General features: G+C 34.5%; 1 protein-coding gene across 6 annotated transcripts in view; it reads right to left on the bottom strand.

The window, feature by feature from the left end:
• The window catches only part of LOC111048207, a 43,429-nt gene extending 22,748 nt beyond the window's left edge, over positions 1-20,681 (bottom strand). For 3 of the 6 annotated variants that reach the window (XM_039438124.1, XM_039438126.1, XM_039438127.1), the window contains exons 1-8: positions 20,457-20,681; positions 14,991-15,161; positions 12,195-12,564; positions 8,710-8,853; positions 7,319-7,475; positions 5,966-6,036; positions 4,962-5,011; positions 158-469 (exon numbers count right to left, since the gene is read on the bottom strand). In XM_039438124.1, coding sequence (XP_039294058.1) covers positions 158-469; positions 4,962-5,011; positions 5,966-6,036; positions 7,319-7,475; positions 8,710-8,853; positions 12,195-12,564; positions 14,991-15,161; positions 20,457-20,667 — 1,486 coding nt within the window. In that variant the 5' untranslated portion in view covers positions 20,668-20,681. The remainder of the gene's footprint in view (positions 1-157; positions 470-4,961; positions 5,012-5,965; positions 6,037-7,318; positions 7,476-8,709; positions 8,854-12,194; positions 12,565-14,990; positions 15,162-20,456) is intronic. The other 3 variants (XM_039438128.1, XM_039438125.1, XM_039438129.1) reach the window with 3 other exon arrangements.
• Positions 20,682-25,194: the final 4,513 nt, after the last annotated feature.

Raw genomic sequence — 25,194 nt, 5'->3', positions numbered from 1 at the left:
TGAAATAAAAATTCTTAAACAAAATGGCAGCTATAAGGATAATCGCTGAGTTTTGGACACTTAAAATACGACATTTGTAGACTCCTATCATCCAGGAACAATACCCTAGAATGTTCGACACTATCTCTGAAGCACCCTGTATAATATAACTAACTACCTTGGGCTGGTTGTTGGGCTGGTTGTTGGGCAGGCAGCCTATTGACGGAAACTAACACGACTTCCTCTTCATCCTCCTCAACATTGGCAGCCGCCTCCGCCCCCTCCTCCTGCTCGTCTCCCTCCTCACCATCATCCTCCTCCTCATCATCCTCGCCTTCCTCCTCCTCATCCTCTTCCTCCCCCTCGTCCTCCTCCTCTTGGTCGGAGTTGGGCTGCCCCTGCCCCTGCTGTGGTTCCGGGTCGGGTGACGCCGGCCCATCAGCGATGTCTTGGCTATTGCCCACTAGCCCCTCTCGCAGCAGTTCCAGATCTGTCCCAAACACAAATCAATAATAATTATTAACAAAATAACTCATCTCTTTAAACAAGAAGAAAATAGAATACAATATTCACAATTTAAACTGTAAAAACTACACAGAAAATTGTTCAAGGTCTGTCCAAAGCAGTTTCAGCCTTAATACTGCGAGATTTCAATTTGTCTAGTGTATAATAAATACATCAACTCTTTAAACCAAAACCAAATAAAATACAATTTCCACAATATAAACTGTGAACAAAGAAAATTGTTCAAGGTTAGTAAAAAACAGTTTCAGAGAGAGTTCCTCAATACTGCGAGACTTCAATTTGTCTAGTGTATAATAAATAAATCAACTCTTTTAACAGAATTCAATTTCCACAATATAAACTGTAAACATTTCAAAACAAATTGTTCCAGGTCTGTCTAAAGCATTTTCAGCCTCAATACTGTAAGATTTCAATTTGTCTAGTCTATATAATGAGAGAGAGTAGGGTTGTGTTTGTTCGTGTGTTCGTTTGTTCGCATTAAAACATGTCAACTTGTGGATTGCATACCGGAAAAACGGAAATGATTTAGATCTCCAGATTTTGCACATAGATTCTAAAAATATCAATCTCGTGTACCTCGAAGTCCAAATTTCAATTTTCCTTCTAAATTTTTCATAATTAATGTTCAAATTATGGGACATACGATTTCATACGGCGATTTCACATTCCAATTAATTAAAAAAAAAAACAGCTGTTCTATTATTGCTTTCTACCTGATTCAACTTAACCTCAATAATATTGTTTTGATAATAAATTGTATTGATAAATATTTTTAATTATAATATTGTTATTATGCAGCTGTTTACATGCGAGTCAGACGAAAGGTCATATCTATACGGGATTGTAGATAAAACCAACCCCACCTTCCCATTCAAAGCACTGATAACTGTTCGAAGCTTCATTGCTTCATTGCGTAGTTATAAAGGTCAATTTCTTTCGAGGACTCATCAAAACTATTCGTACCACCAATTATGACAATAGTATCATCAGCATTCATCTCACAAAGGTTAGATGAGGAGTTAATGCCATCCAAAATATGACCAATCTGTGCATTGGTAGCTATAAATGATTGATACTTGAAGTGAGGAGGTGATCTCTTTGACACCAACTCCCTAATACCCTTAACATGACTATCACCACAGAGCCAAACCTTGCGAGTATCACGAACAGGACCTGATTGTGAAAGCGATACCCTCTCTGGCTGTTTCTCCTTGCTGGTCTCGATTCCCTTCAAGACTGAGCACATTATCGAACATGATTGAATAAACCCATTCATTATCATTTTAGCCTTCTGTACATTCGTATCCACTTCCATTAATGAATTCCAATTTAATTTTAAATCATGCTCCAATTCAGCTACCTATTCTTTCTATTAATACCTCTCTCCCATTGATGATGGGCCTCTCCTTCGCTGAACTCATCAATTTGTCTGCAGAGAGAGCATCCGACACAATCAAACCTTCCCTCATTTAATCCGTTTGAATTCCTAAAATCTTTCATACTCCTCTCGTTAATTTCCATTGTCAACCTATCGTTCATGATGGACCGGTCTACAGCTGCATTCCACTCCACCCTCATTCGAGAGTTTACCTCTATCAAATTATGATTTTCAATTGTTAGCCTCTCGACAAGCCCAAAACATTTAGTGCAAAGATCGCTAACATCATTCCCGCCAGTTTCTAACGACGGCCTCCCACTCATCCCAGATCGGTCAGAGTTGTTATTGATAGGGGTGGAAGACAGGGAAATCGACAAAGGAGCCGACAGCAAACCCTTTTCAGTATGGCTATCACTAAGTGAGTCTTCATTAATGGAGTCATTTTTTCTAATAGCGGGAGAATGGTTGTGGTCACAACTTAAAAGACCTCCTACAATTTTCTTCGTCCCTTTATCGGTTTTAAGAGAAGCCTTGCACGCTTTGGATAGACACCGCCATTGCGTTATTCCCAGTGAGTTGACACTTGTTTTACGGAATGAGAAATTCTGAAAAGTTAATTTGGGGTTCCCTGAATTTGTTTTTCCAATAGTAAACTCCATCTTCCCCTTCAAAGTTAACAGCCTTAACCTTATTAGCCTCAACAATAAGTTTTCATATAGAGTTATCACCCGAAAATACTATGACTTATCTATTTGTTTACAAAAAAATGTCTAGAAGTAAGAATTTAAAAATTAAATAAAATCTCAGTCTACAAAAACTTAGAGAATAATCATTTAACTAGGTAGCTGCTCAATAATAAATAATCATATATGGTCAATTCAACTGAATAAAATCCTACAAATGCTGAATGAGCTTGGATCAATGCCGACAGAAAAAAACGTATATGAATTAAGTAGAGAATGATCTAATTTGTTTTTAATAGTATATTATCTTAATCGGTTCAGATTATTAAAAGACCTTATTACTAAAAGACCGTGAGCATCTCAGCAAACTGCATAAAATTTTATATATGCGTTTTGCATAGCTAATGCTGTCTAAAAATTCTGACTTTCAATTAAAGAAGACAAATAAAATACTTCTGAATGTACAAATTTAAAACTAATTTTGAACACTTTATCTGCTCAATGAGCCGCAATGATAAGTAGTAGCTATATTTTGAAATGTAGTGATATGAGTTGCAGATAGAGAAAAATTGATAGAGTTGAGAAAGCTATTATCCTGATAAGAAATAGAGTCAAGTAAATTCACAGCTCACTCCATTCGATCACCGTACCGAGAACATCATTCAGTGGATTGTCTCTGCAGAGAGGAATTCACACGTAGTAGGAAGCATCAACCTGTCAGTTCTGTATCTTGTATCACCAAAGTTGTATCACTTTGAAAACACATCTATTCAGTTTTAAACAGTTTTCAATCTAATTTCCAGGTAAACAAGAGTCAGTATGAAATGTTGTGAAACAATTCAGTATAAATTTCTCGTTCACCATAAAATTTTTTGTAAACCGTTGTTTGTTCAGAAAAGAAGTTAAGAACCTAATAGGCAACGTTCATAATAATTGAGCGCTCGGCGTTACCTCTTGCACTCTGGGGATTCCTATGAACAGCTTCTGATTACTTCAGAACTTTCAACCCTTCACTGAGATTCTCCCACCTGTCATCTCAAAGCCAGGGGAAATTTCAATTGCTATGTTCTTCGCAGGAGAGTCAAAGTTCAAATCGAGCAAACAGGCACTCTACGACCGGCTTTTTCAGCTATTCAATTGTAGGTTAGAAAGAAATCATTGTTGAATACATATAATATTTCCGCCCTTCCCTCACAAATATCCATGCACTAGGACAAGCAGCGCACAAACTTGAAGGAAAAACTCACTCATGAAGGAAATTCAAACGAAACTATCCAAGACTTACATAAAATATAGACTTTCAACCCAACTTTTCGTAGCAGCCAGTGCTACCAACCTCACATTACTAATCAATATGAAAACCGCACATCGATATCTCAAACCGTTTAAAAGATATTCACATTATTAATCAATACCATGCAAATCAGAAATGAAATACATGAGTGGTATTTATTAATAATGTGAATATCTTCTAAACGGTTTGAGATATTGATGTGCGGTTTTCACCATTCATTTTTTCTTTAAATCCCGTATCGAATTCATGTATCGCATGACCACCTTCCCATTTAGAAAAATAAAGTTTCATTCAAAATGACGGTTCCAAGATGGCGGACCAGATTTTCAAAGGCATAGTAAAGTAGTAGGCCTATTTTCAATTTGAGTAGGATCCCCAATCACATCCACCTTGGAATCACATTTCTTTATGAGATATCAAGCCGTTCTCATACTTTTTTCTCTCCTTTCTGCTTTGAATAGTATTGATTAATAATGTGAATATCTTCTAAACGGTTTGAGATATCGATGTGCGGTTTTCGCCATTCATTTTTTCTTGAAATCCCGTATCGAATTCATGTATCGCATATCATGTACCTTCCCATTTAAGAAAATAAGTTGCATTCAAAATGGCGGACCAGATTTTCAAAGTCATAGTAAGTAAAGTAGTTCTTTCAATTTGAGTAGGGTTCACAATCACACCCACCGTCAAATTACCTTAGTGTATGAGATATTAAGCCGTTCTCGGACTTTTCACCGATCCTGTATAAGGTTTCTATAGACCTTGTCGAATGATAGACAAGAGTAGCACCACCAATGTTAATCATATTCTACCATTATAACGTGAACATCACTATAGAAATTAACTCATATACAGGTGTCCCACGAAAGGTGTAACAGCCGAAGACTTTGTCGAATGATCGACAAGGCTAGCAACACCAATGTTAATCAAATACTGCTATTATAACGTGGATCTCAATATTACTCTTTCGCCAAGAGTATGAAGTGGATTTTTGGATATGGTAACATATTGAAAGGCTTAATTGATTTTCCAAAAAAACACTGGGGCTGACAGTGTGGTTAAATGATTAAAAGTAATAATTAAGGATAATGAATCAACTCACTATTAACAGCTTCGCGCACCCGCTCATCTTCTGAATCGCTGACTGGTCTACTAAAAAGGAAAAAATGTATAAAATACAAATTTCTAAATTTTATGTACACGTTTTGACATTGGATCAAAATGGAGTGGCACTATTGAGCCCTAATAATCATTCTGTAGCGCGAAATATAATTTGAATTAATATAATTAGTTTTTGTCAATAAATCATTATTCTATTTTAATGATTTTGAAGATAAACATTACAGGATTTAGATAGGCTACAGAGATTAGAATAGATACAGTTACACAGTTTTGTTCAAGCTTAGTTCACATTCACTTGAGTCATTATTATTCCTTGAGTCAAAGGAGAACACAATTTTAAATTATTCATGAAACTGCGAATATGATGAAACTTGAATGAATATTTAAAAAAAACTAAACATGTAAACACATATTCATGAAAAACTTGAATATTCATGAAACGAACGAATCTAAAAAAATGAGAAAACAAAACATTATCCTCAAAAACATTAAAATAAGTGCGTTATTTTAATAGTAAACGAATTTATGTGTGTTTTGAAATGCATATGAAAAATAAAAATAAGTGCGTTATTTTAATATTAATAGTAAACGAATTTATGTGTGTTTTGAAATGCATATGAAAAATAAAAGTTGAACAATATAAGCCTAAACATTTTCATCTGCAGCAGGTTGAGATAGAGCGTATTGCTTGCATGGAGATACTCAAGTCTCAACTATCTCTAGCTATTTCTTTATAGGTTTTTTTGTCAGTTACAGCCATGTAATGTAATTATACAAAGTAACTAAGGACTTTAGTATAATAATAACTTGTTATAAGATATATTAACGAAAAATAAATGGTTAGTCAGAGTGACTAGTTTTAATATGATTAGCAAAAGAAGCTACAGCCATGTGTTGCACAAATATATGTGTATGCAAAATCAATAATTTGATTTATGACATTTCATTGAAAAATGTAATTAAATAGAATGAAAATGAGCTCACCTTGGAGGACCAACTAAATCTTCGTCCAGTACTTCGTCATCAAGATATCCCATCAATCGACGGTTGTTTGACTGAAATGTAAAAAATGAAAAATTCATTAATTATTATTACACACCTCATCTTGATTTGATGAATATTAAATTTTCTACTACATTTTAAAAGAGAAATCAGAGTGCACCGATGAAGATTACTTCACCACAAAATAATTCAAATAGCTAAAAATCTACAGATGAAGTTCCATATTTTTTAAAATGTATGAATTCAGGGCTACTTTCTTGTATTTATAAAATAGAATTATAGTACCCTTTAAATTGATAAAATATTAAAAAACAATAATACAAATTGTAACGTAACTACTAGTTTCGGTGATCACACCATCGTCAGGTTATAAAAATTAAATTAAATTATAATCAAATAAAATAAAATTCTATCAATTTTATTTTTATAGCCAATTTTTTTTATATCCATTTTATTTTTATTATTTTTATTTTGATGGTGTGATCACCGAAACTAGTAGTTACGTTACAATTTGATTTTTAATATTTTATCAATTTAAAGGGTACTATAATTCAATTTTATAACTACAGATGGAAATAAATTGGAAGTTGCATTTGTTCAAATGCTAATCAACGAATAACTATTATTAAATATTAATCGAAAATCCAAATTTAATTATGTAAATCACCCCGAAGACTTCTGCTACTGCAAATATTGACAACAGGGTAAACAGCTAGATGGGAATTCGATGAGCGCTACTATACAAAAATTATCTGTCAGCCCGGGAATCGAACCCAGTACCTCCTAATTGCCGGTCAGGAATGCTTACCCTTACACGGAATTTTCGTTTAATAATAGTTATTAGCTAAAAATCAACAAAATTTTCATCTTTTCCATTAAATATACGATCATATACAAGTTGCTAACATACAGAGAACAATTATGACTGAGCTACCGAGAGAGAAACAAAGACATTATTTGTGAAGATTTATGGAATAGAATTGAGGAGAGAGCTGGTGAAATGTTGTTTTTATTCGATTTCTAAATTAAATGATCATGATCAACTCCAACTCTATAATATTGATTAGTACAGATGAAACATTATTTTATGCTGGTAACCCGTGCTTTGCACCGGGGAAAATTTTGTGTTGTAAAATGTAATTCTTATGTCCAGGATAGATTGTAAAGTAGAATAAATTAATAGAAATAGAATAATTATTTGTCAAAATTACGTTGAATTTATCAAAGTAGAAAATTTAAAAACAAATATGAGTTTGAATGGTCTCCCATTCTTTAATCAAGCATAAATAAATTCCCTATCCCAAATGATTAAGATTTGAATTTGATTTGACTGACCATATTTCGCGCGTCTTGCAACTCGTCGACGGCCCTCAATATCATGGAGGATCGACCCGACTGAATTCGGCTGCCATGCGACGCCATTCGACTGGAGGATGAGGAGGGGGGACCTCGGCTAACGGCGCGTCCAGGGTTCAACCAATTCACACCAGATCTGGACAAACAACAAATAAACCAATCAAATCTTCAATCCACAAAAATAAAATATTCAACCAATGAAATGTGTTTAATAGTGAGATAAAGTGTTGATACAGTTAACGATATATTTTTAAATAGTCTTCAGACTGTAAAATAAGGCTGTAAGAATTATTTATCATGCACCACCTCTTATATACACTACAGTGAATTAGGAGTTTTGACTTTGCAATCTCTATTGTGTTGTGGGCGTATTTGCTTTGTTTGGTGTTTATGAAAATGAACTTGATTAGCTTATTCTCATTGATAATGTGCAAAATCATCCCAAAAAGGCCGGCATAATATGAGAAATGAGTCTAACCAATACATAAGTACTCAAAAAAATTAGCAGGGCATATCTATTTAGTGAACTTGCCTGTCATAAATTTAACAAAAAATTACATTTTTCTAATTTTAGATTGAGAATATACTCTGTACTCTGGATAAAGTCCCTCTATTCAATCGAAAAATGCTTATTATAATCTCAAATCTGCCTGTGCTACGATATGCCTCCAAAGAACGCTAAGTATAATGTTGATTAGAATAAAAATGTATGGACCCACATTCAAATGGGAATGCTGTTATTTGTTAATATCAACTATTTGTAAAATCCCTATTTTGAGATTACGAATGAAACTGCAATTATTAGTAAACATAGGGCAGTGAAAAAGTTGAAAACTATGTTAATGTTGAGTGCAATATGGTTTGACTGGTCGTTGAGTTTAATGTTCCTTCATTTATTGACAAAATTCCTTCATTTTTTTCAAGTCTTAGTTTTACATCAAAATTTAAAATGTATATCTTTTTTGGACAAATTCTATGCCTTAAATTTGTTTATCAAATAGTTCTAAATTTTCTAGAAAAAAATGTTTTTTTTTCAGAAGTAAATTTTTCATGAAGAAATCTAGAATGAAGATCACGAACATATTCCAACCTCAGAGTGTTTGTTGTGCATTGAGTGATGAGTGGATTTTGAATTTCCAATTTGAAGCTCAGTTTTTGCAGGCCGGACACAGCAATGTCTCCCGGCTACATAGGCCAAACAAGTTATTGACTATCTATAAAGTTTCTATTTTTTTTTTGTTGGCCTATGATTGCATATTGCATTTATTGACAAATTGACAACAAATTAATTACAAAATTAGGGATGAACCAGCAAACATTCCCAAAAACTCTCCCTAATTAAAATTATATAGGCAGTCTAGAAAACTCACTCGTAGAAATAATTTGGCCTGTTTTGGGGGAAGGGTGGTGGACTGACATTCCCCAAGGGCCCCTCGTCACTGTTGAGCACCACATCGCTGCCATCTTGAGAATCATCTCTCGACGAATCCAAATTCGTTATGACACTGCGACCACTGAAACAAACCCCACTCAACCATTTTTCATTCATCTCTTCACGGCTATTTAATAGTTTTATTATACAGAGTGAGTCATATTGTATGGGAACCCTTTAATAAATTGGAGACTGTTTAGATAAAAAACTGTAATTTTCAGGATAAGTTACTGGTCAAATACTCTACCTTTTGACGTACAACTGAATTTCAACCTCTCATAAGGGGGTGACTTAGGGGTTGTAACTCAAATATTTTGAATGTTAACACCCATTGTGTGATACATCATTTTAAAGACCTTTTCAAAACGAGAAAGATGACATGAATAAAAATGCTCTATGATACTTCTATTCAAAATGGCGGGTGATTGAACGTTATCAATTATTTCTTCAAAAAATAAACCTTCAATCAGCCGCCATTTTGGATACAAGTATCATAGAACATTTTTATTGATGCTATCTTTCTTGTTTTAAAAAGGCCTTTAAAATCCTGTACCACACAATGGGTGTTTACATTTAAAATATTCGTATTTACAACCCCCGTTATGAGGGGTAGAAATTCAGTTGTACGTCAAAAGGTAGAGTATTTGACCAGTAACTTATCCTGAAAGTTACAGTATTATATCATAGAGAAACAATAGCGTAAGTAGATATCCCATGGTATAGGGCGTTTACGTCGCAACTTTTACTGTTATCTCAAGCCGATTACTGTCGATTTTTACTGTTTTGACCGGGTAAGAGTGTATGAAAGGCACAATATGAGAGACTACCAGCGTCATAAAGCTTCACGGGAGAGAACTACGTGGACTGTAGGCTTGAGATAACAGTAAAAGTTGCGACATAAACGCCCCATACAATGGGATATCTACTTATGCTATTGATTCTCTATGATTATAAATATCTACAACAGTCTTCAATTTATTGAAGGGTTCCCATAAATATGACTCACTCTGTATATCAGTCTTTGGGTTCAGTGGAAGAGGGGGCTCTTATTGCCTCAACTTCATCCACATCACTTTGTAATGTTATAAAGTGCAAATAAAATACATTTATCTAGATCTGTGCAAACCTTAGATTGCAGCATCGCTCTTATGTATTCAAGTGCTGACAGACTTCACAGAAGCCAGGAAGCATGCGAGCCAATTGTGTGAGAGAAAGAGCGTAGACCATTGCGATGTAATCAGCAAAAAAACTGCAACAATGTGCACCTATTCTCGTACAAAATAACATTGGTCAAAAAGCCCCGTGCTGCAAACTGAGCTTTGCACGGATTATAGGGTGCTATACCCCTTTTATTATGTTTTCTGCAACAATTATTATTCTAATCATATATAATAAAACACCTATTTTCAAATTCATATTAATTTCATGTATGGATAAGTTTTTGGTAGGAATAATTTTGTCATTCATAATTTTAAATTGCATCCATTCATTTAAATTTTGTTTTCACAGATTAATAAATAGTTCATTGGATTATTATCTCCAAGTGGACAGTATTTTTATTTTATTATTATTAAACGAAAATCAAAATTAAATGCTTTAATCCACCCCGAAGAATTCAGCTACTGCAAATATTGACAACAGGGTAAACAGCTAGATGGAAATTCGATGAGCGCTTCTATTCAAAAATTATTTGTCAGCCCAAGGCTGACAAATTTCCCGGGCTGACAAATAATTTTTGAATATTAGCGCTCATCGAATTTCCATCTAGCTGTTTACCCTGTTGTCAATATTTGCAGTAGCTGAATTCTTCGGGGTGGATTAAAGCATTTAATTTTGATTTTCGTTTAATAATAATAATAATTTATTCATTAGCATTTGAATAATTGCAATATCTCAGTAATTTCCATCAGTATTTTCATTCTTTAAATGATAATGAGAACTTTCCTATCGAACCTAGAATTCATTCGAACATAATGAATTGAAAATAATGGCCATGAGCTAACTGTGCATAAAAATGTCTCTATGAAATCAAGGTAGATATTAAACAGTAAGGAATAATTTCAGATAACAATGACAAACATAAACGCCGGTACAGGATTGACTTGCCTTGCCTAATCTATTATGACGATGTTGTTTCACATAACATATGTAAAATCAACCTTGCTAATTCAACTTCTGTTTTACTGATGACTATTTTTACTGAGGGTGATGCCCACATAAGTTCTAGGCTTGTGCATGAGTATATTATCATACTCCCTAAGGGAGTATGATAATATTCAATTTATTCAATATTATTCTGAATTACAAAACTTTCAGGAAATACCACAAGTTTACCCCCAAAACTGTTTCAATACTAATTTAGAATGTACCGATGTGTCACTCACATTTTTGAATCAAGTTACAATAAAATTTTTTGTGCTAATTGTCATAAGCCCAACTATTGTCTCAAGTCATAAGCTGATTGCCCATAAACCAATAAGCCCATTCAGTGCAAAGTTAGTAGACAGAAGGTTGGTCACTCATCTATTGAATTTGAGTTGATATGCAATTGGAGTAGGGGAACTGCAGCCATGACGTAGGCTGTAGTACAAAGTAGGCAGAATATCGCATTCTTGTAAATCATACCGTGACGTATAGTCAAATTATATAACACAAACATGTTCTGACATGCAAGCTTTCTGTCTCTGATTTATAATAATTATCAAAACATTTAAATAATACAAGCATTTTGCCATTTAAAAGCAAAACCCCCACCTCTTACCTACCCTTTCAAACTCTTAAGGTTTCTTCACCTTCTAGGTCACGTTTATATTTTGTAGTTTGGCTATACATCAGGCTTGTGAATTTCGGGGATAAGATATTCTGATTCTCGTAGAAGATGTGCTCGATACCAGCATGTGTTCAATGCATTTATATGAATGCAATGCATAGGATTTATCGGGATCGGTTTATCGCAATGCATTGGTTTATCAAGATTATTTTATGGGTTAACCTGAAATTATAATAGTATAACGTTGTCTACTAACGCTTTTCCAGCGTATCAACTTTTTCATGCCACGTTTTTAGATTCTTGAGAATTTTCAACTTCATTTTATTCATAAAAGTTGAATGAACTTAAAATATTTAACATCATTAGAATCGATTATTCATTCGCTATAAGTACGGAGAATTTTAAAGTTCTGAGGTTCTGAAGTTCTGAGGGGATTAAACGACGATGTATTTGAAGATACAGTGAATAAACTGTATGCTCAGTGTGGTTACTCTATCACTTTTTTACTACACGTGACGTCACTCTGGCGTTCCCCCACCACTTTGAATCTCACACCTGTGAGTGATCAACCTTCTGTCTACTAACGTTGCATTCAGTGTACTACAGCCTCAATGATATGCAGAGTAATAGAATAGGATGAAATGTGTTCCTACTTGTTATTGTGCATGTTGAAGGTATTAAGAATGACGGTGTCGTTCTGTATGGGGAGTGGAGGAAGCCGCCGGTCATGGTCCCTGGGCCAGGAGGAGAAGCCACCATTCATGCTCAAGTCATCCGGCGCCGCCGATGGGCCGGGCAGAGGGTCACACATGCGGTCACGCGGCCCCATCGAAAAGCCACCGTTCGACTGTCGGGGGCCGAAGGCGGCACTGCTGCTTCCGCCACCGCTACCGCCGCCGCCACCAACGCCTCCCGGGCAGAACCGCTTGGGCGGGTTGAGGGGCGGAGCCGCCCCCCCGTCATCGCACACCAGGAACGGCCGGTCGCCTCGATCGTGCGGCATGTGCGTGTCTCGCATAGCTCCTACACAAATCATTCAGATTGTTCACTTGCCATAAATACAATACGAAAGAAGATCATAGTACAAAAAAGGTGTAGATAATAGTATTGTTTTGTACAAGTATGGTGTTAAGAGGCAATTTCAATTGTTCTTTCACTAGAAAATGGTAGATGAGAATTCAATGACAATGAATTGAATGAGAATTCATTACAATTATTACAAATAATTGAACGGACATAGAAATACGTAAATAGATAAAGGAATAATATTTAATAGGCATTAAACTGAAACAACTCTCTGCACCGAGGTTCTCTCTGCCACTAAAAGCCGCAACCCTAAGTAAAAAACCTATCGTCATTGAACTTGAAAAATAAATATAGACAACGATGAATGATTTAAAATTGTTCATTTGCCATAAATACGATTATTACAAATAATTAAACAAATAGATGAAGAGATACTATTTAATAGGCATTAAACTAAAACATGTCTCCGACTAAAAGCCACAAGCATGCATAAATGTTGTCATAGAACTTGGAAAAAGCTATAGACAACATTAAAAGATTCCGAATTGTTCATTTGCCATAAATACAATTATTACAAAGAATCAAACAAACAAGTAAATAAATAAAGAAATAATATTTAATAAGCATTAAACTAAAACATCTCTCTGCACCGAGGTTCTCTCTGCCACTAAACGCCTCAAGCATACATAAGTATTGTCATTAAAATTGAAAAAAGCTATAGACAGCAGCAAAAAATTTGAGGACAGTTAGTTTTGCCGGAAAACAATGCACAATTATAACTCATCAATCAATTCCAAGAGATTCACTTGAGTGAAATGCGATTCACATACAACTGTCAGAATTAGCTGGATGGGAAGCAGTGATTTTATTCATAGGGAAAGTTGTTTAGTTTATTTAGTTTAGTATTTTCACCACAGTTCATTGACTGGGGAATCGACAAAATAGGGGTTTCAAGTCCTGTACTGGGGTGACAATATTAACAACACAAATCGACAAAATTAATAGGCAGTAATGAAAAAATCTCACAAAATCATGGCATATTAGCATTCTCTTTCAGGAGTAAACGAGGATAGCCAAGAGTTTAAAGCTTCGTGCAATAAGTAAAAAAGTTGGAGAAGGATGGAGATTTTGGAGCTTTGTCAAAAATAAATTTCCCAATTATTTTACAGTTTCTTCACTGGCTCTTATCATTGTCATCCTCATCTTCTCATTCTTCATCCAAATATAGTCTTGCTTGCTTGCTCTCTTCTTATCTCCTTTACTGTTATCACCTCTCCATCATCACTTCATATTCATATTCTCACCATCATTTTCACTTTCTCAACTTCAATTGAAAAGTGTTTTCTAAGTAGTTTTCCAAGTTATTTTTCCTGTTCTGGTGATTAGTTCATTATTCTGGTAATTTTTTGTTTTGAATGTGAATTGTATTTTAGTCTTATTGTTATGTTAGTTAACTTGGGTTAACCAAGTACCAGTTGTTTCCGCTATAACATTGTGAATAAATAAATAAATACATTGACATAAATAGGAGGGCATTTAAAAGATTGCATACCACCAAATAAAGAAAATGGGAAATTAAAAAAAATTCGCATCAAAAGGAGCACATGTTAAGGATTGCAGTTCAAAAAAATGAATACACAACACAAGACAGTCATTGATCAAGCATTGACATAAAATGAGGACATCTAAGTGATTATAGTCTAATAAATAACATAAAAAGTGGAATTGTTGTAAAAAGAAGGAAGATTTTAGAGGCTAGTCGTAACACAAAAAAGAGGACATTTGAGGAATAAATTGTTTTACTTTCAACAAATTAGAACAGATTCGCGGTTGAGAAGTGGAGTAGACTTTTGTTCAAAATTCGCCACGTCATCAAACAAAGAAGTCATTCTTTTCAACAAATTAAGATAGTTGGGAAAAGAAGGAGTTTTTGGAAATTGGTTGGATGTTACTCATTCATACAATCAAAGGACACTTGAAGAATTGTAGTTCAACATGGGAAGGATTTTGTGAAGAGGTTTTGGATATTAGTCGATCATGCATTGACATAAGAAGTTGAAATCTAATGAATTTTTGTCCAATAAATGAAGAATGTAGTAAAAGGGAAGACATTTAAGAAGGTAAGTCATTTCAAGTCATGCAATAACAAAAAAGAAGGACATTATAAGTATGTTGGTACAGCAAATGAAGATTGATGTGACAGTGAGAGGGTTTGTCGACTTGCATTGAAATGAGAACTATGCGTAAAGCACAATGGTAATGCATTGAAATGAGAAGTAAGCATAATACACAATGATCATGCATTGAAATGAAAATTTCCTTAGCATCAAACTCAATAATCCTGCATTGATACTTTAAGAATATTGTAGTCTCGCGAGTTTAGACAGTGAGGGAATGATAAGAGGTGCATGCATAGCACTGACCATTACTGCTATTGCCATTATTCATCATCATGAGAATTTCTCTGCGCATGGTGGGGTGAGAGTCGAAGGATGGGGCCGAATTGCCCATGGTGTTGGAGGGGTGATGGTGGTACATGGGCAACGGTTGGTTCACAGACATGGGCATTGGTCGCTGCGGAGACCGGAATGGCTCTGAAATCACACCACACACCACATCACATCAGTTTTCCCGGTGGTTCGAAGCCACTTAAATCTATAGCTCTATTTATTTGGTCCACATGTGTGAGATTTGAATACCAATAAAGATTCTCACTCTAATGGAAATGACGACATGAATGTACCATTAGATTGTTGAGGAGAGAAGTTCATTTATTTTTAAAGCATTACAAAATAAGTTAGTACCTACTGTAATAGCTCTACAAGAATGGAGTTTTCTTCGAATAAAATGTGATAAATATATGATGGTTTGATGAAGGCTCACGAAAAATACTCATAACCTTGTAGCCTATTTGTTAATCGTATACTCTAAAATCACACTGATAAAATAAACTTTTTATATGAAATTCAATTTAGAAGAGAAATAGCACGAGTTTAATTTTATTTTTTCTTCCCCAATCATTTCAATGTGAATTGTATGTAAATGAATTTATTTATCGCTTATCATCATCACCCCAAACGCAAACCTCCTACAGCTTGTGAAGCCACCAACATAGGACATAAAAAAAGATTCTGTCTCCAGATTACAAAAAAAAAACGATAAAGACAAACCACTTTCACCTTCCCTAGCCATAAAAACATCTAAAACACAAAAAAACTAATGATTCCCTTCAAAAAAACATTCAAGGTAGCTGATAACTTTGAATCCAATTTTTTATTAGCCTGAAAGAACTCTACAAACACAGCAATATGATGTTTTTTCTCCCGATAAAATATTTCCGGAATTCTGTTAAACCTATACAACTTTCCTCACAGTCAGTCGAGATCCAGTTGAATGATTCTGGTTTGTATAAATATTTTTGGAGTGAAAATTTTGTAAAATTAAAGACCTAAAATTAAAAACAAATTCTGGAAAGTGCCATTGAAATTCGTTGTGACTTGCATGTAGCTGCTCACACTGAACGCAACAACAAGTGCACGCTTTCAGTGTGAGTGTTCCTATTGATCTTTCCAGAATTTGTTTCTCATCTGATCACTTGGTGCACTTGCACATATACGCATTCACACCCTAACAGGTTTTTTCTCTCCCGATAATTTTAATGATGTGCTATTTGTGAATCGAATCAAAAACTCCACCTGTAGCCTTTTAATTTTAAATTAAGGATTAAATCGTTTTTGGCGAATGCCTGTTTTTACCTGAATTCTATATATTATCTATAAATAAATAAAAAATGAAGATTTAATTTTGTAAATGGATTCGATACTACACAATTTAGAATTTTATGTTTCACACCCTAACAGGTTTTTTCTCTCCCGATATTTCAATGATGTGCTATTTGTGAATCGAATCAAAAACTCCACCTGTAGCCTTTTAATTTTAAATAAGGGATTAAATCGTTTTTGGCGAATGCATGTTTTACCTGAATTCTATATATATTATCTATAAATAAATAAATAAAAAATAAAGATTTAATTTTGTAAACTGATTCGATAGGCCTACTACACAATTTAGAATTTTATGTTTCACACCCTAACAGGTTTTTTCTCTCCCGATATTTCAATGATGTGCTATTTGTGAATCGAATCAAAAACTCCACCTGTAGCCTTTTAATTTTAAATTAAGGATTAAATTGTTTTTGGCAAATGCCTGTTTTTACCTGAATTCTATATATTATCTATAAATAAATAAATAAAATTTAAGATTTAATTTTGTAAATGGATTCGATACTACACAATTTAGAATTTTATGTTGAATTGATTATATATTCAAGATTCTTTATTTGCCAGAACATATTACAAAATGTATCAGCTTCTCATATGACTTTAAAATACAGTGTAGCCTACATGATGCGTAACACAAACTACAGAACCCAACACTGAGTGCAACGCTACACAGGAATATCAGCATTCATACGGATAACACAACTTAAATGATTCAAACAAACACAAAACCCAAAACTGTTCAAGTATTACAACAGAATACAGATAGATACAACAGGAAGAGCAGCATTTATATGGAACACTCATAGAACTCATTCATTGAAAAGTACGCCTTTTCTATCAATTTTACTCTTCACCACTCTCTAAAACTTAGTTATTGGCAGCTCTATGCTTCTCATCACAAAACGTATTGTAAGAAAGACTGCTGTTGATTTTAAATTGCTGAAATAGGTGGCTATCCCTTGTTTTATAGAGTTTTGAGGGATTAAAAAATAATTTCTATGCCGGGTAGTGTAGTCATGATTATTTCCCTGACATAAGGAAGCTTCTATGCTACTTTCATCGTGCAACAAGCTATTCATTATGCAAAGGGAAGGAAACTACAATATCCTGTCTTTTAAAGCTTTCTACACGTGACTCTCGATTTTTCAAATTGCCCAGCACTAACACTGCCCTATGAAAACTTTTGAAGCATGACAAGAATTATCATTTCTTATGTTATGTCTGATGTCAGGTAGCTTATCATGGTCTTTTCTTATACTAGCACATATTAGGTATTATATTCTAGTATGGGGTAATTTATCTCAAAAAAATTTGGGCAGAGTGTTTAAGATTCAAAAAAAGGCACTCAAGTGTATAGAGAAAGTGAAAAGGTTAGATTCTTTAAGACTTTTATTTAAAAAACTTGGCTTTTTAACTGTACCATATTTGTATATGAAGTTATAATGTATGTGAAAACAAGTGGCATGGACGAAAATTCGAATATACAAGAGTGCAATACACGAGACAAAGCAGATTATCATATAATGACTAACAATATTAGGTTATTAGAACAAAAACTAGATTAAATTGGAAGGAAGTTTAATAACAAGTTACCACAAATCCTTAAAAGTAACGATGTTTTAAAGATCTTCAAAAAAGCATTTGAAAAAATATTCAGTTGATAAAGTATTTTATAATGTACAAGAGTTCCTTTCAAACCAAGACTAGGTTTGATATACTTGATGTTGAATTACGTAAACTTAATGTTGATTAGTGCATAACAAATGAAACTATGGAAAAAGAATACAGCATGAGAATAAACGCACTCAAAACAAAAATAGTAGTGTGTAGCAGAAACAGAGAGATTATTACAGAAATAAGGATGAGGAATGAAGATGTAAAAGAAGTAGAAAGTTTGACTAAAAAGAAGTAAAGGTTAAACCAACCATAAAAGAAGTAGAGTTCAACTATCTCGGAAGCAAGATCACGATGGAAGAAGTGGTAAAGACATGGCTAGCAGGATTTGTTAAGCAAAGAATGCATTCAATAATGAAAAGAGGGTATTGACTGCAAGAAAATTGAGTCTAGAGGTGAGAAAACAATTACTCAAAACGTATGTTTAGAGCATTGTAACCTATGGAAGTGAAGCTTGGACGATGGGTGTGAAAGAAGAGAGAAGAATTTCTGCTTTTGAGACATGGTGCTATAGTGAGGTCCACTTTATAATGGCAGTGGATAAAGATAGAAGAATAGCGATGACGATTCTCTGCATTAATTAATTATATTTCTACACTGTCAAAAACATAATTGGCATCGGTGTGGACCTAGAAAAGGATAGTACCACCGGCTATGTCGAATGATAGACAAGGATAGCAAAACCAAAGTTGATCAAATACTGTCATTATAACGTGGACCTCACTATACAAAAGAATGCTGAGGATCAGTTGGAGAGAGAAGGTAACGAATGAAGAGGTGTTTCAAAGAGTTGGAGAGAGAGGTTGTCTACTAGAAGAAATAAAAAAATCTGGTGTGGTACACTCACACAACTTTCCTTGCTCATTGAACTGTAAGCCTCATTCTTAAACGAGAATAATTTAGGGGAATAACCCTCGAATAAAATTGCTCAGCAGTAACACCGCGGCTACAATGTCATATTCAAAACTATGGGCCGGTTTCCGAGCTCGGGATTTAGGTAAGTTCTAGACTTTAAACAGCTGGAGTCAGAAAATTGACTTTCCAAAACGGGGCGAAGTCGCAATCATTGTAATAGTAACGTTTGAATTAAATTTCGAAAACTAGAAAATTGAACATAAAATAAAATGATGAGAAAATAGTGAAGAGTTTCAGCTATTTTGAATTATTTAGGAATGTTTCATTTCGTCAAGGAAAAACGTTTCCAATTATAGAGAAATGAGAAAATAAAGATTATTTTGCTGTTACTATTACTGCGACTACTCCCCGTTTTGGAAAGTCAATTTTCTGACTCCAGCTGTTTAAAGTCTAGAACTTACCTAAATCCCGAGCTCGGAAACCGGCCCTGGCCCTATATGATCATACTATTGTATACATTCTTTTCAGAGTACATTTTCCTTTGTGTAAATTGTGAAATTTGATGATTTTTTTTAAGTTGTCAAAACAGCTGTTCTACAGGTAAAATATCTCGACTATGATTGTTCTTTTGAATAAACTGCCCTACCTACCTACCTCATGCACGAAAAGGAGGTTACAAAGTCCACTTCTCAAGGATGGGGTGGACACCCTAATAGTTTCCCAGGAAGGGGACTCATGCCAGTTGATAGAGCTGATAAATAACTATACAGAGTATGAATTTGAAAAAAATCAGTCAAGTCATTTTTGAGAAAATCGTGATAGAAATTCAAACAAAATCCATTTCTCTCAGGAATATTACGAAGCTCCTGCAATTTTCCCAGAAATGAGACTTATGTCATTTGATAGGGTTTATAAATAGGTATACAGGGTATAAATTTGAAGAAAATCGTTAGAGCCGTTTTCGATTTTTAGTCATTTTCCTCCATTTTGAACTGAATTTTATTGAATTTCTTATTGTCGGATTCTCATGGTATAAGGACCTTAAGTTTAAAATTCCAAGTCAATCGGTTAATTAGGAATGGAGTTATTGTGTTCACAGACATACACACACACCCACACACACAGACCAACACCCCAAAATCATGTTTTTGGACTCATGTTATTGGACCGTGAAACGTATAGAAAACTAGAAATTAGGGTACCTTAATTTTTTTTGAAAAGCAATACTTTCCTTACCTATGGTAATAGGACAAGGGAAGTAAAAAGGAGAAGAGCACAACTAGTTGGTCATATTCTTCGACATGAGGAGGGATGCGCGAGGAGGAAAGCATAGAACAACTGAATAAGGATGTGAGATGTGCCAACTACAGAGACCTCAAAAGGATGGCGGATGACAGAGAGGTATGGAGAGTTGCTGCCAACCAGCTCAACTGATACTGTTAACCAAAGAAAGAGAGAGAGTGTTAATTATGTAAAATTATTGACCAGACTAGTCTTATACTCCGTAGCTGAAGTTCTTAGGACGTAATATAAAAGAAAACCCATAGGAAGATTTGTGATGTAGGCCTATGTACTCACGCATCGCATACATGACACCGTGGTTGTTTGGCTCTGAGCGGATGGCGTCGTGGAAGTTGCGGGAGGGAGGTGAGGAGAGGCCGAGTGCAGGGGGTGACGAGTGGTGACGCATCATGGCGGTGTCTGCTGGTGCCCCCGAGTCGTGTCTCCGACCCGACGTCAAGCGTCGGTTCACACTCAAGTCTTCTGCAAACACCACAAATTCACTCATCTAAATACACATTTTTCACTTTCATATTTCTACACTCTGCTGATTAATATAATATATTATAGAATTACTAGTCCCCTCCCATTTTCTATTATCACATCGTCAACAATTAAAAATTTTAAAGCTTACTACAACTTATTTTGTACTAGCATTTAACCTGCTTGCTACCAACTAAGCTACGGAGTCACTTGGAGAAAGCCCTTGAAATTTTGCATATAAATTCCTAATTTACCAAGGATCAAATTAAAATCAAAAATCTCTATTTTGCCAAAATACAAAATCATTTGAAATACTTCAAATCATTAATACAATAATAACTGAAATATTCAGTAGATACATAATCATCAAAATGAATAATACATTTCGATTGAATAAATAGAATTGGCACAGCTAGCAAAGCGAACTTATGCGCTAGCTGTGAGTTCATTTTCGATATATATATATATATATATATATATATATATATTTAAACTTTCTTCTTCCAAGAACCATCAGTAACCGGAAGAATTTATCTGGACATGTTAACCGAATGGTTAATGCCTCAACTCCATGAAGATAGTTGTAACTTCATTTTTGTACAAGATGGAGCTCCGCCTCACTGGTACTCAGACGTCAGAGGGTATCTGGATGAACATCTTCCTAGACGATGGATCGGCCGTGCAAGTGAGGAAAACGTTGTGTTTCAGCCGTGGCCACCTCGTAGTCCGGACCTAACGCCCTGCGACTTTTTCTTGTGGGGCTATGTAAAAGACAGAGTTTTCGTACCACCGCTTCCTGTTGATATCGATGATCTTAAACAACGAATCACAAATGCTCTTGCTACAGTTAACCGTGAGATGCTTAGTCGTGTGTGGTCAGAATTTGACTACCGTGTTGATATCTGTCGTGTTGCAAATGGTGCACACATTGAACATCTGTAAATTTTCAATAAAAACTTCAAGAATTCTTCTATGTAATCATGTAAGTAATGATCTAGACTTTTAAATAATAAATTCTCTACAAGCTATTCAAACTGTCTATTTCATTTGTAATCAGGTATTTAGGAATGTTTCATTTCGTCAAGGAAAAACGTTTCCAATTATAGAGAAATAAAGATTTATTTTGTTGTTACTATTACTGCGACTACTCCCCGTTTTGGAAAGTCAATTTTCTGACTCCAGCTGTTTAAAGTCTAGAACTTACCTAAATCCCGAGCTCGGAAACCGGCCCTATATGATCATACTATTGTATAATTGAGGCGGTCTACGTAAAAAGGGCGTATAAGCTCATCCCCCCTTTTTACGCAGAATGCTCTATTCGATCCGCCATTTTATTGTGAATCCAATGAGACCAGATTTTTTAAAATATCTTGAAAATTGACGATGGTACACCTGTTTTAAGATGGCTATGACAGCTGATATTCGAGTTGAGGTTCCGGTTATCTTTTTAATAATATTAAACTAATATTAAAATAATATTATGTCATCTCATTTTTCTAATATTATTATAGTGTGTACTACTATGTTTAATATGTAGGCCTATTTTTATTATTATTATTCATTTATTTATTCCTTGAAAAAGCATTACAATAATTCACAATTTAGAAATATAACAACAAAATGAATCAATAGGAAATACAAATAAACATAAGGAACTACTTCCCAAAAGAGCAAGCTCGAGCTTGGGGAAGGAGCAGCCGTACTTTGACTACTTACTTATTATTAATTAACATTACAGTATATACATTAACAACTAAAATCAAATCCTTTCAATAAACAAGATAAATCAGTGATGCTATAATAGATCAATATATTTACATACAATATGTGTTAGATGCAACAAAATTTGTAAATTATAATAATGACCTGATATTGCCTAGCCTAGTGTATAACATGATATAAGATGTGGTACAAAATGAAATCTATTCAATTGGAATAATTACTATACGAATGTAATCCAGAAATTCTCGGCACTATCCCAGCCATGAGAGCTAACCAGATACTTTTTCAAATGTAGTCCAAGTTTTTTTGGGCGAGTAAACCTCTCAAATTACTTGGAAGAATATTAAAAAATAATGGAGATAAATATATGAAGCTACGCTGACCAGCAGTAGTCAATAATCTAGGAACAGTAACCAGACCTGACTCCTCCCGTCTTGTAATAGCACAATCCGTTCTATTAATGAAATGAAAAAGTGATAGCTTCTTATAACTGAAAATTCCAAAAAAGCCAATCTTGTTGAATACATTCTATTCTTTTTCAGAATAATTTTTAATATTAAATTTTGTATTGTTTTTACTGGTTTTAGAACATTTGTATATGCACCACCCCAACCCACAATACCATATTGGAGCAATGACTGTGCCAGTGACTGTACACCATCTTCATGACTTTCATAGGCAAAACAGAACGTAATTTCACAAATAAATAAATAAGTTTTCTAGATCGTGTAGTAAGCTGCGACAAATGTACATCCCACTTTAATGCTGATCAACCATTACTCCAAGATATCTGATACTGCTAACCTTCTCTATTTTATTACAATTAACTGAACACCCTAAATCTACATGACTAAGACAATTTGGAGAATGCAAAACAAGTGACATATTAACTGGCTGATTCTGTATATTCAAGGAAAAGAGATGTATTTTGTTTTGGACAAATTCAGAGTCAGTTTTCTTCTATCAAGCCATTTTTTTACTTCTCCCAGTCCCCTAGCAGCTGAGTCATATGTGCTAGCCCAGTTTTCTCCATGAAAAATTAAAACTGCATCGTCTGCAAATGACAATATTTTCCCATTGATTAAATTAAGGTTACAAAAGTCATTAATATAGATCAGGAAGAGGCAATGTCCAATCACTGTTCCCTGCGGGATTCCCATTTTAACAGATTTATATTCACTAACAGTGTTATTGACTCTAACACATTGTTGCCTATTCTTTAAATAACTGCAAAACCATCCCAGTGCCACATCCTCAAGACCAAGGCTACGGAGACAATCAAGTAGACGATCATGGCAAACTGTATCAAAGGCTTTTGCAAAATCAAGAGAAATAGCTATTTGTCTCCTACCTACATCCAAGTTTAAGATTGTTTCTTGAACAAAAGCAGCAATTGCTTCCTGTGTTCTCATCCCCTCTCTAAAACCAAATTGATTTTTTGGCAGAGTGTTTAAGATTCAAAAAAAGGCACTCAAGTGTATAGAGAAAGTGAAAAGGTTAGATTCTTTAAGACTTTTATTTTAAAAACTTGGCTTTTTAACTGTACCATATTTGTATATGAAGTTATAATGTATGTGAAAACAAGTGGCATGGACGAAAATTCGAATATACAAGAGTGCAATACACGAGACAAAGCAGATTATCATATAATGACTAACAATATTAGGTTATTAGAACAAAAACTAGATTAAATTGGAAGGAAGTTTAATAACAAGTTACCACAAATCCTTAAAAGTAACGATGTTTTAAAGATCTTCAAAAAAGCATTTGAAAAAATATTTAGTTGATAAAGTATTTTATAATGTACAAGAGTTCCTTTCAAACCAAGACTAGGTTGATATACTTGATGTTGAATTACGTAAACTTAATGTTGATTAGTGCATAACAAATGAAACTATGGAAAAAGAATACAGCATGAGAATAAACGCACTCAAAACAAAAATAGTAGTGTGTAGCAGAAACAGAGAGATTATTACAGAAATAAGGATGAGGAATGAAGATGTAAAAGAAGTAGAAAGTTTGACTAAAAAGAAGTAAAGGTTAAACCAACCATAAAATAAGTAAAGTTCAACTATCTCGGAAGCAAGATCACGATGGAAGAAGTGGTAAAGACATGGCTAGCAGGATTTGTTAAGCAAAGAATGCATTCAATAATAAAAAGAGGGCATTGACTGCAAGAAAATTGAGTCTAGAGGTGAGAAAACAATTACTCAAAACGTATGTTTAGAGCATTGTAACCTATGGAAGTGAAGCTTGGACGATGGGTGTGAAAGAAGAGAGAAGAATTTCTGCTTTTGAGACATGGTGCTATAGTGAGGTCCACTTTATAATGGCAGTGGATAAAGATAGAAGAATAGCGATGACGATTCTCTGCATTAATTAATTATATTTCTACACTGTCAAAAACATAATTGGCATCGGTGTGGACCTAGAAAAGGATAGTACCACCGGCTATGTCGAATGATAGACAAGGATAGCAAAACCAAAGTTGATCAAATACTGTCATTATAACGTGGACCTCACTATACAAAAGAATGCTGAGGATCAGTTGGAGAGAGAAGGTAACGAATGAAGTACTAGAAGAAATAAAAAAATCTGGTGTGGTACACTCACACAACTTTCCTTGCTCATTGAACTGTAAGCCTCATTCTTAAACGAGAATAATTTAGGGGAATAACCCTCGAATAAAATTGCTCAGCAGTAACACCGCGGCTACAATGTCATATTCAAAACTATGGGCCGGTTTCCGAGCTCGGGATTTAGGTAAGTTCTAGACTTTAAACAGCTGGAGTCAGAAAATTGACTTTCCAAAACGGGGCGAAGTCGCAAT

The sequence above is a fragment of the Nilaparvata lugens genome, chromosome 11 (genome assembly GCF_014356525.2).
Source record: "Nilaparvata lugens isolate BPH chromosome 11, ASM1435652v1, whole genome shotgun sequence".
NCBI classification, from domain to species: Eukaryota; Metazoa; Arthropoda; class Insecta; order Hemiptera; family Delphacidae; genus Nilaparvata; species Nilaparvata lugens.
Note: the sequence above shows the minus strand (reverse complement) of the source record. Positions and strands in the feature narration are given on the sequence as shown.